The sequence below is a fragment of the Phyllostomus discolor genome, chromosome 2, assembly GCF_004126475.2.
Source record: "Phyllostomus discolor isolate MPI-MPIP mPhyDis1 chromosome 2, mPhyDis1.pri.v3, whole genome shotgun sequence".
Taxonomy (NCBI): Eukaryota; Metazoa; Chordata; class Mammalia; order Chiroptera; family Phyllostomidae; genus Phyllostomus; species Phyllostomus discolor.
The window spans coordinates 33,194,475-33,210,713 of NC_040904.2; the positions used below are offsets into that span (position 1 = coordinate 33,194,475).

General features: G+C 34.6%; 1 protein-coding gene across 1 annotated transcript in view; it reads left to right on the plus strand.

Annotated features, from left to right (window-relative positions):
- Nucleotides 1-16,239, plus strand: part of PRKCI (protein kinase C iota) — a 63,383-nt gene that overhangs the window by 21,069 nt on the left and 26,075 nt on the right. The window contains exons 3-8 of the mRNA XM_028504365.1: nucleotides 4,305-4,394; nucleotides 6,361-6,411; nucleotides 8,949-9,034; nucleotides 10,221-10,361; nucleotides 12,418-12,472; nucleotides 13,778-13,836. Coding sequence (XP_028360166.1) covers nucleotides 4,305-4,394; nucleotides 6,361-6,411; nucleotides 8,949-9,034; nucleotides 10,221-10,361; nucleotides 12,418-12,472; nucleotides 13,778-13,836 — 482 coding nt within the window. The remainder of the gene's footprint in view (nucleotides 1-4,304; nucleotides 4,395-6,360; nucleotides 6,412-8,948; nucleotides 9,035-10,220; nucleotides 10,362-12,417; nucleotides 12,473-13,777; nucleotides 13,837-16,239) is intronic.

Below are 16,239 nucleotides of genomic sequence, written 5' to 3' on the forward strand. Positions count from 1 at the left end.
AACTATTCTTTTACTTATCCCTTCGTTGCCAGGCAACCACTGATTTGCTTTCTCTCACTATTCCATTATATAAATGACAAAGTATAGTGTTTTGTTTTTTTTTAAGATTTTATTTATTTATTTTTAGAGAGGGAAGGGAGGGGGAGAGAGAGAGAGAAACATCAATGTGCGGATGTGCGGTTGCTGGGGTTATGGCCTGCAACCCAGGCATGTACCCTGGCTGGGAATCAAATTGGCGATCCTTTGGTTACCAGCCCATGCTCAATCCACTGAGCTACACCAGCCAGGGCTATTTCTTTATTTTAGGGAGGGGGAAGGGAGGAGAATATTGATGGGTTGCTTCTCGTACACACCCCAACCAGGGACTGAACCCACAACCTAGGCATGTGCCCTGATTGGGAATCAAACTGGTGGCTTTTTGCTTTGTGGGATGACGTCCAACCAATGAGCCACACCAGTCAGGGTGACAAATTATAGTGTTTTTATATGCTTTTAAATTCATATAAATGCCATTTTTCAGCACTTACTGCTTCTGAAACTTTCTTTTTTTTTGACTGGGCATTATCTCTTGACTTTGATTCATGTGGAATGAGAACTAGAATACTTCTTTTTTTAAATTCTGTTTTTATTCTGGCAAAATATACTTAACATAAAATTTACCATTTTAACCTTGTTTAAGTGTACAAATCAGTGGCATTAAGCACATTTACATTGTTATGCAACCATCCCCCCTACCCATTTCCAGAAGGTTTTCATCATCCAAACAAAAACTACCCATTAAACAGTAACTCCTCATCCTTTCTCTTCTAGCTTCTGGTAAACTGTCTTATATTTACTCTCTTTATGAATTTCTGTCTCTTTGAATTTCTCTAGGTCATCTTTAATTTTGAAAGGTAATTTTCCCAAGTAAATAACTTTAGGTTGAGTGTTTTTTCATTCACTATACTGTCTTCTAGCTTGCATTGTTTCTGATACAAAATTTGCTATGAACTTTATCTTTGTTCCTCTCAATGTAATGTGTCTCTTTGGCTGCTTTTAAGATTTTTCTCTTTATCACTGGTTTTAAGCAATTTAATAATAATAGTCCTACTTTAGTATTCTTCATGTTTCTTGTCTTGTTATTTGTTGAGCTTCTTAGATCCATGGATTTATACTTTTTATCAAATTTGGAAAATTTTTGGCCATTGTCTCTTCAAAATTTTTTTTTCTATTACCATACCTATCTTTTATAGAGTCCAATTATGTGCATATTAGGCCTCTTGAAATTGTAAAGCTCAGTAATACCATTCATTTTTCAGTCTTTTTCTCTGCATTTCATTTTGGATACTTACATTGATGTGAATTCAAAACCACTAAACTTTTCTTCTGTAATGTCTAATCTGCCATTAATCCTATCTCATTTTTTTCGTTGTAGACATTATAGTTTTTCTAGATGTTCCATTTGTGTCTTTTTAAATATTTTCCATGTTTACTTAACATACTTAATGCTTCTAGATTCTTAAACATATTGGATATAATTATAATGACTCTTTTAATTTCCATGTCTATAGATTCCTTGTTCTGTATCAATTCATGGTCAATTTCAGTTGATTGATTTTTCTCTTGTTATGGGTCATTTTCCTGCTTCTTCACATGCCTGGTTATATTTACCAGATTCTGGACATTGTGACTTTCACCTTATTGGGTGTTGAATATTTTTGTATTCTTATATTTTTGAGCTTTGTTCCAGAATGCACTTAAGTTACTTGGGAACAGTTAATTCTCTGTTGCTTGATTTTCAATATCTTTAATTATTTTTAAAATTTATTTTGTCTAGTATTTTTTTGTTGTTTTAGGTGGAGGGTTAACACCGGTTCCAATTACTTCGTCTTCTCCAGAAGTGGAAGTTGAGGATGGGTAGCTTGATAGGATAGCATGTGCTTCTCTAACCACTGATTTCCACCTCCCAGAAAAAGGAAGTAAGAAGCCAGAAATCCATTACTATTATGATAGGGCCCAATATTGAAAGGATTACCACCTAAACACCATAGCATTCTTGGAGAATTTTTACAGATCTATACTTTAAGCAACAGAACCCTTTAGAGTAGGGAGTGCAATGACTTTTGCAAGTGGTATATAGTGTTCTGAATCCGATGTCCAGAGGTAGTGGGAAGGTCCTGGTAGGAACAGACACTGATTCTGTAAATCTGTGGCAGGCTTAAGCATCAGAGAGAGGCATTTGGTGGTGCAGTCTCAGTCAAATGTTAAAGGGTACCAACTTTGGTTTTAGGCTATGTTGATTCTTAAAGGTGGGGCACTGAATTCAGTCATATGTTGAAATAACTAATATAACTAGAGTTATATATGTTTCATGTTCTGCATATTGTCAGGTTATCTCATAACTCACTGGATATTGCACATTTATGAAACATTTTGAGGTCCAATGCTCTGATTTGCTTCTTTCTTTTTATTGGTGAGAAGAAAATGTAGATACACTGAAAAAAGACCAGTTCTTCTAGTTAATATACAAATTTCGTTATCCTGAAATTGATTGAACTGAGCAGATCTCACTTTGGGTGTGTGCCTGTTTCAGGGTGTGAATTCAGATTTTAGTAAGAGAGTGGGCTTTAAGAAATAGCTTTTCCTTTCATCTTTGCTTCATGATGACTCGCTGTGGAATGTTTTACTTCTGAGTAATGCGTCCTCCTTTATCAGGCATTAAACAGTTGGCCCAAAAAGGTAATACTTGAGCCAAAGACATTCAGTCTAATAAAAACAAAATAGATTTGAATATACGTAATGTCGATTATTAACTTTTATTTCCATGCTTGCTTGTGGTTATTCAAAAGTATCAGTCTCTAGGTATAAAATTAAAAGTGGGTACAGGTTTCAGCCAACAACAAGTAGATACTTGTCTGGCAAAAAGGCAATGTCTAGCAAAAAGGAAAAATTGATATTTTAAAATATGGTTATAATACTTTTAACCATAGTTAATTCAATTTATGGCTTTTGATCAAAGTACAATGGTAAAAGCCATACCCTTGCTGGATCAAGCATACTATGAGTCATTTTAAATATGTGATCTTTAGTATTCCCATCATGCTTACTATATAGCTAATAACCCTCTTTTTACATAGGAGAAAATGGAAGCTCAAACAAGTAATTTTGCGGAAGTCTCACGGAGAGACGGGATCTGGGAGAAAGCCTGGGTGCAAAGTACTGCAGGGCACCACTTTGAGAGGTTTTCGGTGCTTCTTGGGTGAGGGAGAGGTTTTTGAGAGGGAGACTCAAATATGCCTTTGCCTGAGAAGAGCTTGTGGAAGGAAAGGCAAAATAAAAATGGAACTAAGGAAGGCTAAAGGAATAATACCCAGAGAAGGTGGAAGGAAGTAGCTCTGTAAAAGAACAGAAACTCTCATTTCTTTGAGATAGCAAGACGGGAGAAGACTTTGTTTTTCTCTCCCATGTACTAGACCAAGTTCTCTGCCCAGAGGGACTGAGGTTTGGACGGGGTTGGTGGCACCTAGTGTGTGGTAACTTTTGTTGCACCCACAGGAGTGATCAAAAGAACAGCAGCGTTGAGGGTCCAGCTCAGTCCCTAACTATGTGCAAAATGACTTTTTCACCGAGGAATGCCATCCTACAAAGAGATGTGTCATCTTATTGATTGCCAGAGGTGACTCAGTTTTTTGCCTGGTTGACTAAGGGGAGGGTTTTTCTTCCTTCCCCTCTCTGTGTATTAAGATTACTAAATCTATACACTGACATTTAAAATCTCAAATAGTACTGCTCTTCAGGCCAGAGGGCTTTATTAGCCACACTTCCTTTCTGTGAGTCTCTTGAGCAGGCTCTCAGGTGAAAGCAAGAATTTGACAAAGTGACAACATGGAGACCTCTAACAGACTGTATGGTGGAAATGGAACTATTTTTACTTCCTCTTTTAAAGAAACAGGTAACAGAAAACTTGTCTCTGGCCATTAGTCATATTGCAGGGGCAATCGAAAAGGTGGTCAGTGGTAGATTCTGTTTGCTGTATTTTGAATATGTACATTATTGAGAATTAAATGGGTTTATATAAATGGGTTTACATAAAATTGGTTATCTACAACCCTTGTAATGTTTTGTAGAAATAGAAGTGGAAGTTATATTACCTACTTTAGAAAATAGAATTGTCTAAATAAATATCTAAAGATTTGTCCTTGTCAAATACTTTTCCATGCACATATATGTAATTCCTCAAGATTTTGTGTAACAGACATTGTTTACTAATCTCACACTTGGAGGATTTAAAAAGTGAACTTTGCTTTGCTTTTTATGTTTTGTAGGAGACCCATGTACTGTGTCATCTCAGTTGGAGTTAGAAGAAGCCTTTAGGCTGTATGAGCTAAATAAGGATTCTGAACTCCTGATTCATGGTAAAGGAGCAGTCATGTCTTACTCTTCTAGAGTAATAACTAAAAAAAAAAAACCCTATGTTCTCGACAATTTAAAACATAATACTGATGTCATTTTCTTTTTTTTTTTTTTTTAAGATTTTATTTATTTATTTTCAGAGGGGAAGGGAGGAGAAAGAGAGGGAGGGAAACATCAATGTGTGGTTTCTTCTCACACGCCCCCTACTGGGGACCTGGGCTGCAACCCAGGCATGTGCCCTGACTGGGAATCAAACCAGTGACCCCTTGCTTCACAGGCTGGCACTCAGTCCACTGAGCCATACCAGCCAGGGCTGATGTCATTTTCTTAATCTCCATCCCTTGTCGCTATGTGATTGTCCTTATTCGGTAGCTTCTCAATTGCTAGAGAAGACAAAGTCAATCAGCTTTCTTAATCTTGGGAAATTTGTTTTGTGTATGCCTCCATGAATATTAAAAATTAGTGTTTCACAGCAAACTTTAGCATAGAGGTTAAGAATTGAGAGCCCAGTTGAACCTAAGTCATCCCCTTGAAGTTTTGCAATTTATGCAAATAATGATCTCTAAAAGTAAGGTATCTTAAATGTCCTTTCTTTTGTTTAAGGGGTAACAGTGAAACTATTTACATAGTTATTATAGACATTAGTGTGTTACAGGTCAGTAAGCCTGAAACATAGGTAGTGATATAGGAGAAGAAACCTAAACTCAGCCACCATGTAACTGTAGACATGTACACCATGTACGATGGAGGCCTGAGTTGTAAATCGAGGAATTCTGATTCCAGATCCGTGTTCTTGTCATTCAGCCATGCCACTCCTCAGTTTTTCATCTCATGTAGAACTCGAGTAATGTACTGCATTAGTAATGTACTACATGGCAGTTTTTTATGGGACATTTGTGGAGCTTTAGGAGACCCAGAGAACTCTTTAAGAAGAGTTCTTAAAGAGTTCTTAAAGAGTTTATATCTGTTTCTTTAAGAAACAGATATAAATCTCCCCTAAGTATAATGAATCATTTCAATACCTTGTTATAATTCCTTTGTACTTTTCTATACAATGTGTTTTTGAAAAAATAGTAGTTTGACTTTTTTCTGCCTTCAGAATTTGACATAGTGACTCCCAAGAAGTCCGTCATCTAATTTGTTAAGATCCTGGCAAACTTCAGAAGGCTTGCATTTTGGGGGTCATCTCTTTCTTTTTAAAATAAAATTACAATGAATGTTTAAAGAAACAATTGATCAATAGTATTAAAGAGTTTCTTTTAAGTTTTATTACTTTTTATACTATATCAGAGATCTGTTTTCAGCAGTTAGTTTACATTTCAACTTTTAAAAAAATGGTATGTAAGGAACTGTGCTTTCCTAACTCTGTGCTCTTTATTAAACCTTGTCCCATTATACATCACAGACCACAAATAGTGGACTAAATGTTTGTAAACATACTATTTCTTTATCTCTTTATAAATAATGGTCTGAATTACATTGTTTATAAATATATAGTTTCTAAGATAAAACTTAACATTTTGGGGTTTGGGTACTATTTCTGGTGATAATTTATTCCTAAGTTTAGTTTAAAACATCTTTAAAAAAAACTGTAAAGTTTATGTTCGTGTTTGTATACATTTTTGTAATTTAATTTTACTTCTTCATTGCAGTAAACTTATCACTACAACAAATATGTAAGGAAATTGTGATTTCTCTAAGGACAAGAATAATGATGTAATAGGGATTGGAGTGAGATTTGAGCTTCTAATGCATTATTTATGGGTGCTCACTGTCGTGAAACTGTCTTTAGATAGCCTTGGTAAAGTGGATCTTTTCAGAACAATAATACTGACCATATGTATTTATCTTGTGCCAAGAGAAGGTCAGGTTGAAATTTGGGTCAGTTTTTTGATACCTGGATTTCAAATTCTGTGTAATTTGTATGTTTTAAATATGCTGTATTAATTTTAGTTTCTTTTATTTCAGTATTTCCTTGTGTACCAGAGCGTCCTGGAATGCCCTGTCCAGGAGAAGATAGTGAGTATTTATATACTTCCTATCTTTGAATAAAGTTATTTATGATACAATGGCACAAGTGAAAGGAAATTAGAAATAAAACTTTTAATTAATTTGATTTCTTTTCCATTCTTTAGTTTAGTATATATTAACAACAGCCTAAACTCTACTTAGCCAGATCTAAATAAGGCTGTTTTTAGTCATAATTCACTGACATAATAATCTGTTACACTTTTGAAATAAAATTAAGTTAACTTTAAGTCATGTCTCTGGGTTTTTAATTCTGGAAATTTTTAAACCTATGGAGAAGTTGAAACAACATTTAAAACAAAGATAACTGTGTATCCTTTGCCTAGATTCACCAATTTTTAACATTTTCTGTGTTTGCTCTATCTGTGTATTGGTATGTGTGCACACATATGCATATGTGTATATACATGAGAAATACACTTATTTATCCTGCTGTACCATTTGAGAGTAAGTAACTGACATAATACCTCTTGACCTCTAAATAACACTTTACCTCTAAATACTTTAGCATACATCCTTAGGAATTGTTACAGGATTTTCTTTTGAATGTCCAAGCTATTGGATATAATTAATGAATGAATTGAAAGAGTCAAACAACTGTTTGGCCTGATGTAATTTAAATAGGCAAGCTTATGCCCCTGGCTGGGTAGCTGGTAGCTCTGTTGAAGTGTAGTCCTGATACACCGAGGTTATGGGTTTGACTCCCAGTCAAGGCACATACAAGAATCAACCAAGGAATGCATGGGTGAGCGGAACAAGAAATCAATGTTTCTCTCTCTCTCTCCCCCCTCCCTTTCCCTCCCTGTCTCCCTCTCTCAAATCAGTAAATAAAAACTATTTTTTTAAAGATCTTATTTATTTATTTTTAGACAGAGGGGAGGGGAGGGAGAAAGAGAGGGAGAGAAACATCAATGTGTGGTTGCCTCTAGCGCACCCCCTACTGGGGACCTGGCCTGCAACCCAGTCATGTGCCCTAGACTGGGAATTAATGTGGTCTCTTGGCTCTTCTAGTACCTAGCCAATATTAACATGTTTAAATTTAAGTGTATCAATTCGTAGTTCATGAAAGCTTCTGAAGTAGGGTTTCTTTTGGGTTAAGATATTATTAACAGTAACTTTCTGCTTGGTTACTCCTAACAGAATAAATAATTAAAAATAAAACATCTATATTTAAGGTTCTGTATAATACTATCTCAAGGTTTCTAACTCAGAGCATTTCAGCAGGTCTTTTCTATCTTAGTTTTAAATAGTAGACTCAGAGTTACATTTGCTTTAAAATGAGTTTACAAACCTAATGGAATCTTTCCACAGTACTAACAACTGTTGTGGAATATTACTATTAATAACTAATAGACTATGCACATACACATATACAAATATCAAAAAGTGATTGACTTAATGAAAACTATGCAGGTGATCTAGATTTGATTTTGTGGGAGCTCTTAGTTTGTTTAGGAAAAGTATTACTGTAAAAACCATTGGATGAAAGATTGATAGGGAAGAAAATATTCTCATGGTTACAAAATGTCCCTTAGATATTTGTAAGAGTACTTACAAAAAAGAAAATGTATCTTTATAATAAAGAGAATTAGCAATCACTGCCTTTAACAGAGTGAACACCGGTAATGGGAGTCAACAATCCAACATTTGTGTATCCCTTGATGTGATGCAGTAAAAAATGCACGTCACCTGTGTATTGCTTTTGCCAAAGTATTTAGTACTGACTCTGGTGAGGAAACAGATAAATCTAGAAGGTGGGACTTAAGACAACTTCCTAGACTTAAAAAAAAAAGTCTACTTCATGAAAAACAAATAACAAATATGGCCGAGTGAATGTTTTAGCATACATTAAAGAGACAAAAAAGGTATAGCATCCAAATGCAATGCCTGAATCTTGATTAGAACCCTGTGAGAAAAAGAAAGCTGTGATTGACACATTGAGGGCAAATAGAGAAATTTGCATCTGAACTGTATATTAGGTAATACTAAGTTTTAATTTTCTAAGATGTGGTAATGGCATTGTGCTTAAGTGGAATGAGGGGGAATGTCTTTAATCTCAGGCAGTGGGAATTTAAGGGTGAAGTGTTATATCTGCAACTTACTTTGAAGAGATTCAGGAAAAAAGTGTGTAAATATGGAGGAAAGCAACCTCTTCCTTCAGTAGCACATACACTAAAATTGGAAAGCAAAATGTGGCAAAACGTTAGTAGTTGGTAAATCTTGGTGAAGAATGCAAGTGTTTATTGCTTTATTCTTTCATCTTTGTGGACTTGAAATTTTTTCAAAATTAGAAGTTGGGAGGAAATGAAAAAATAGAAAAGCAATAATAGTTACTGAGACATTTATACTTCATGGGCTTTGTTTTCATCTAGTCTCTTGATGAATTTGTTTTATTTTTTTCACTTTCAGGTTTTTATCGGTATAAATTTTTTCTTGCAATCAATACCATGAAAAAAGTCATAGACTTAATTATAATAAAATGATTTTTACTCACAGTTGTTCATTCTTGAAACTTAACCTCTCTTCAGAATCCATCTACCGCCGAGGTGCACGCCGCTGGAGGAAGCTTTATTGTGCAAATGGCCACACTTTTCAAGCCAAGCGTTTCAACAGGGTAAAACCTTAGTTTGTTGAATGTTGATTTGAGATACCTGTTTTTTCCCCTATTATGAAAGAAAGGTAGTCTTGTTATTCCCTTTTAAAGGAGTAAGTTTACCTAACATTCCCAGTGTTTACAGTACACTTGGTTTCTTGAGGTAATTTTTAATAGAATCTCCTTTCACTTTAAATATTCCTGATTTGATGATTAATTATATAGGCACCCTAGCTTATAGCTAGGGTGGCAGTTGGATTTTTTCATATAATTCAAGACATCCAGAAAATAAGGCTCATTTTACAAACCATTTAATATTGTAATTTTAATTTTCACTGTTTAGAAAATAATAACTGCAAACACTTATCTAGCTTTTACTTTGTACCAGGCACTTTTCCACGTGTTCAATGTATATTAATTCACTTAATCCTTACAACAACTTCGTGAGATAGGTTCTACATATTTCCATCTTACAAATGAAGAGCCTGAGGTACAGGCAGTTAAATAACTTGCTCAAGATAACAAAGCTAGTAAGTGGCAGAGCCAAAATTTGAAAGCAGTTTATCTCCAGAAGCTCATGGTTTTAACTATTCTTGATAACCATGAATCTGTGGACTCCCGTTGCCATTTTAAAACTAGTTCTAATTCATTAGTGTAAATAGAAGCCACCACCGGAGGTTCCTAAATTCTTCTTCCCAGTAGCACTGACATTTAAAAAGCTTTGAAATGAAAAGTCACTTTAGGTACTTTTTATACTGAAATGAAAAGCAGTACTTTAGGTACTGCTTTTTAAGGGAGCAGGGCTTTGGTTTGACCTCTGCACAGTCTGGAAGGTTTATTTTTGCTTGAGAGTCCTTGTATAGCTTTTTCTGCCATGTTTTTTAACTGGCTTTTCCTATTTTTATTACTCTGAACCTAATTATATGAAGACTGAAAATTCTTGGACTTACAGCAGAAAACAGCATAGTCACAAATTCCACTAACTCTTTAAAACAAGCTCTCTTTTCTGTTTATTTTCCCCCAACCATCATAGCTTAGGAAAAGTCATGTATGATGAAGAGAACTGAGCTAGAGAAGAAAGCCACTCGTTTACGCCGTTTTATGAGAAAACTGTTAGGGAATGATTATGATCCACCCTCTTCTGTTTTCTTTCTTCTTTCTTCTTCTTTTTTTATTCCCCCTAATCCTGTTGAATTACTCTTTCCAGCGTGCCCACTGTGCCATCTGTACCGACCGAATATGGGGACTTGGACGCCAGGGATATAAGTGCATCAACTGCAAACTCCTGGTTCATAAGAAGTGCCACAAACTTGTCACAATTGAATGTGGGCGCCATTCTTTGCCACCAGTAAGACACAGTTGTCTCTTTATTTTCAATAGAGCATCTTTGTAATGCAATAGAGCATTAACACTAGTAGTGCGTTAACACTACTTTGTTAATACACACACTAAACTAGGAGGGTGGTAAGGAATCACAACGCTCAACAGTGTTGTTACAGAATGGAATAAGCATACTTTCGGTCCAGCTTATGTATTGTGAATTTGGGAATTGTCATTACAAATTTGTCTGTAGGATATAGTAAACTTTTCTGTTTAGCCTGATACAGAATTCTCTGGTCTAAATTAGGATGATGTAGGGGGAGCCATGTAAGAGATTTTTTTCTCTTCTTCAAGCTAAATTCACAAGTTTCATAACCTCTATTATTCTAGAATTGACACCAAGCAGAGATCAGGTGAGAACAGTTGGAGTCCTCACATTTGCTATTTAAATTGTCAGATTACTGGGGAGCTTTTGTATTAAAATTTTTTATTTTTCACTCTCTTTTAAATGTGTAATTAAACCATGTTCATTATGGAAAGAAATAGAGAACACAAATGAATATAAAGAAAAACTAAATAAAAATCCCCCATGAAATTTACCATCTAAAGGTAATTTTCATTTGTGTGTATCTTTCCAGAACTTTTTCTGTGCAGATTTATATATATAAACATTTAAAATGCTTCCATGTGGGTTGCATTTTGTGGGTTGCTTCTGAGACTTCTTTATAGAGAGTGGAGTGTTTATCAGAAGGCACATAATATTCGGATGTGTCTTGTTCTTTTACATGCTTTTTAACAAAAACGATACCACATATGTACTATTTTCTAACCCATTTTTCTTCCTGAACAATATGTTTTGGTCATTTTTAGCTATCTATAGCCTTATCATTTTCAACAGAGTATTTTGTTACAAGTTATACCATAATTTTTTAACCCATTCTTCATGATCAAATAGATGAGTTTTCTAAATTTTCCTATAAAGAAAGTCATAATGAACTGTCTGGTAAATAAATCTTTTTATTTCCTTAATGATCCAGAAGTAGAATTGCTGGGTTAAAGAATGTGCATTTTTAAAAAGATCTGGATGCAGCTCTGTAAATTTTCTTCTAGAATGATTATACCGTGTTTATTCATAATAACTTCTTTGAACATTGTGAAAGTAGGTTATTAGGGGTATCTCTTTGGTATTAGAATTATGTAGCTAGTTCGTATAAGCTGAGAAGTGGGCTTGTACAAATTAAAGAGGTGAAAATCCAATCTTAAGGAAAGACAGAAGGCCAAAAATTGTGAACACAATTTTTACAGGTTACTGTTGATAGGTATTTGTGTGCATATTCTTAGGTGATGGATGACTTGTGTGAGTTTATAAATGTAAAAGAAAAGAGAAACAGGGTTAGCAATTATATTTAGAATGGGTGCTAAATATGTTGAAAGATTCATGAGCTTATCTTTAAGGCAGCCTTTAGATTATATAACAGTAAATTAAGGCTCCTTCTGAAGTTTATCTTTTTTTGCTGGTATTCATTAAACCTGGGTGCAAGATTAATAAAATAGTAACACTTTGGTTTGAGTTAGCATTATCCTGAGGTTATTGACAGTAGGTTAAGTCAGTTTCTAGGAGGTATTCCTTATCCTTTTTGGGGTCACTGACATTTTTAAGAAATTGCAGAAAAATAGGAAGCCCACAAAACTATACATACAATTTCAAGAGGTTAATAGACAACTTGGAGCCATATTCACTTAAAGTGAATATGTGGAGCTCAAAAGAAGATTAGGTAGTGTAGAAGAGAAATCAGAGTATACAGGTGTTTAATTTTGATTTCTACTTGGTCTGAAATTAGCTTTTGTTTCTTCTGTCATCTGTGAAATGTGACATTACCTCATTTACAGGAATATTATATGATTTCATATTATAAGATTAAAAGTAAATTAAATATAGCAATATAACTGTCACTTAAGTTATATTTTTTCAAACTTAAATTTTAATATTCTGTGTCTTATCAAAATAATGTTCCTGGATTTGTAGAGATATTGGGATTTAAAAAGAATCCACTGAGTTACTGTTTCTTTGGGAATATTTTTAGGAACCAATGATGCCAATGGATCAGTCGTCCATGCACTCAGATCACCCCCAGACAGGTGAGACTGATGCTGTCAGGAACCGTTGTTTGTTAACAAAGCATCCTGCAAAGATTTCTTTAGAAGGCTCATTCACCCAAGTTAAAAACGTTTCTGTTCTCCCCAAATAAAAGTTAGATAACCATATTTTCACTGTCAATATCATTGCAATATTTAACATACATGTTTGACATTTTAAAAAGACAACTATGTAAACTACAAAAAAATGATTATTTTCTCTAATTTAGATACATTTCTTTTGAGACCTCTTTAAATTTATCAAACCTCTTCTTTTTCAATAATGAAAACATACTGATTTTTGTGGGCCATGTTGACTATGTTAAACTGATCTTTTTCTAATTAAAAGCTTTATTATTAGGAGTAGAGTGTATGTAAAAAATACAGAGGTACAGTATAAAAAATTCAAAAAAGATCATGTGAGTTCACATGTCAAATAGATACAAAACCTTACATGTGTACCTGGTAAATTTAAAGAGCAGTTAAATGGGACAGACAAGCCTGATATGGGATGGATCAAGAAGGCAAAGCAAGGAATTTTTCTGAAAGGACACAGTGCAGTCTCTTGTTCATAGAAGAAGCTGGTTACATGAAATGTAGGCTTTTGGCTGGGGGACTCAAGTGGCTTCAAGGAATAGAAGCCTAGAGTCCAGTTTCTGTCAGTTCTTCGCTTGACCCGTGTGGTACAGCAGTTAGGAGTACTTTGAGTGTGAAAGAAGCAAGGACTGAAAACCCAGAGACTCTCTACCTCCATGCCTTAGTCATACTAAAGTAATTAAATAGAGTTTACAGAGTCCCCTTATGGAAGGAATCGATTAATTTGTAAAGAAGAGAAATATTTTTAAAATAGAGAAAATATTTGGTAAAGTCAGTACTTGGCTACTGATTGGTTCTTGCTCTCTTCACCCTCATTCAAGATTAGGGTTTATCCCTGGCTACTATAGCTCAATGGATTGAGCATGGACTGTGAACCAAAGGCGTTGCTAGTTCAGCTCCCAGTCAGGGCACATGCCTGGGTTGCAGGCCAGGTCCCCAGTACAGGGTGTGTGAGAGACAACCACACAATGATATTTCTCTCTTCCTCTTTCTCCTTCTTTTCCCCTCTCTCTAAAAATGAATAAATAAAATCTTTTTAAAAAGATTAAGATTTAACTCATATTTACATACACTTTTATTAGTAGAAACTTAATTTTAAATGAGGAAGATCAGAAATAAAAACTAAAATGATCAATGAAGAAAAATCTTTAAGTCAAACTCAGTTAATGGACGCTGTTTTTCTCTTTTTCATGTTTGGGATTGGGTTTTTAGTAATTCCATATAATCCTTCAAGTCATGAGAGTTTGGACCAAGTTGGTGAAGAAAAGGAGGTAAGTTAGTCTTATTGTACATTATGCCATTAGTTCTTTCCTGAGACCTGACAATGTAAAAATGTAACAAACTGACTTGCTTAGATTTTAGACCAGGAATTATTTTTTAATGTCTGTAGTGTTTTATTCTGATTTAATCTAATAATTGTTATTGGATTCATTTAAATTAAGAAATGGTCTGGTAGAATAACTTATTTTTATATTAAGATAATATAATCAAAATATATTTAAGAACAATATTTAGAATGCTTGCAGTATTGTTTAAATATACTTATAGATCCTTCCATTTTATGGGCTAATTGTTTAAGTATAAATGATTAAGCATCTTAATTGCTACTATTTTTTCTGACTATGAAACATTTTATCAGTTTTTAAAACAAAATAAAATTTTAATTACAAATGTTAATTAAAACAATAACCAAATTTTTGAAAAGAGCTTATAGTAAAACAGATTCATCATGCCTCACACCTTTCACTTCTACTGTGACTTCTGAGAGGCAGCCCTTTTCAGTCGCTCCCGTTGGCTCCGTAGTGTTTATACCTCTGTTTTTCAATATTAAAACTCTGTTTCTGGTCATGAAAGATGTAGTTCCTACTGCCTCACGAATTTTCGTTCATACTTTAATGCTTAACAGGTAATGTTTTATTCTTGGTTACCTTTAAAAAACCCAACTTTTTATTATGGAAAATTTCAAACATAAATAAAAGTGCACAAAATTGTATAATAAAGCTCCTTTATCAATTACCCAGTAAAAACAATCATCACTACATGGCCAGCATTGTTTTGTAATTATATTTAAACTAGTTACAGATTTGTAAGTTTAAATCTATCATTTTACTGTTTTCTGTATCTCACCTATTTATGGTACTTTTCTTGCCTTCTTTTGGGTTAATTACTCATTATTGCTTTTTCACCTCTTTTAGCTTGGTTGATACTCTTTTTTTAACCATTTTTTCCTATTACAGTTGACATTCAATGTTACTTTTATTAGTGTCAGGTGTACAGCATAGTGGTTAGACATTTATAATTCACGAAGTGCTCCTCCTAAATCTGGTACCCACCTGGCACCAGACACTAGATTCCTGTGCAGGACTTCACATCCCCATGACTGCTTTGTAACTACCAGTTGTACTTCTCAATCTCTTCAGCTTTTTCACCCAGCCCCCAACCCCCTTCCCATCTGGCAACCTTCAGTTTGTTCTCTGTTTCTGTTTTTGTCTCTTTATTTATATCATTCATTGGACTCCACATGCAAGTGAAAGCATATGGTATTTGTCTTTCTCTGACTGACTTATTCACTTAGCATGATACCCTCTAGGTCCATCCATGCTGTCACAAATAGTGAGATTTCATTCTTTTTTATTGCTGAGTAATAGTCCATTGTACCCATGTGCTGCTTCTTTATTTAATCGTTTATTAGTGGGCACTTAGGTTGCTTCCATACGTGGCTTATTGTCAATAATCCTGCAGTGAACATAGGGATACTATATCTTTTCAAATTAGTGTTTTGGATTTCTTTGGATATATACCCAGAAGTTGAATTACGAGGTCATAAGATAGTTCTATCTTTAATTTTTTCAGGAACCTCCACACTATTTTCCATTGTGGCTGCAACAATTTGCAATCCGACCAACAATGCACAGGCATTCCACTTTCTCCACATCCTTGCCAACACTTGTTTGTTGATTTATTGATGATAGCTATTCTGACAGGTGTGAGATGATACCTCATCGTGGTTTTAACTTGCATTTCTCTGATGATTAGTGACATTGAGCAGCTTTTCATATGTCTATTGGCCATCTGTATGTCCTCTTTGTAGAAATGTCTATTCAGGTCCTCTGCCCATTTTTTAATTGTTTTTTTTTTTTGGTGTTTTGTTATATGAGTTCTTTATAAATTTTAGGTATTGACCCTTTATTGGATATATCGTTGGTGAATAGTCTCCCAATTGATAGTTTATCTTTTTGTTTTCTTGATGGTTTCCTTTGCTGTGCAAAAGCATTTTAGTTTGATGCAGTCCCATGTGTTTACCTTTTCTTTTGTTTCCCTTGCCTGAGGAGATGTCAACAAAAACATTACTAAGAGTAATGTCATATGGTTTACTGCCTATGTATTCTAGGAATTTTATGGTTTGGGGTCTTACATTGAAGTCTAAACTATTTTGAATTATTTGTTTTTACAATTTTTTTTAAAGATTTTATTTATTTATTTTTAGAGAGAGGGGAAGAGAGGTATAGAAACATCGATCAGCTGCCTCTCCACACCCCCAACTGGGGACCTGGCCCACAACCAAGGCATGTGCCCTGACTGGGAATCAATCCAGTGACCTTTCAGTTTTGCAGGCCAGCACTCAATCCACTAGGCCACACCAGCCAGGGCATGAATTAGTCTTACATGTGGTA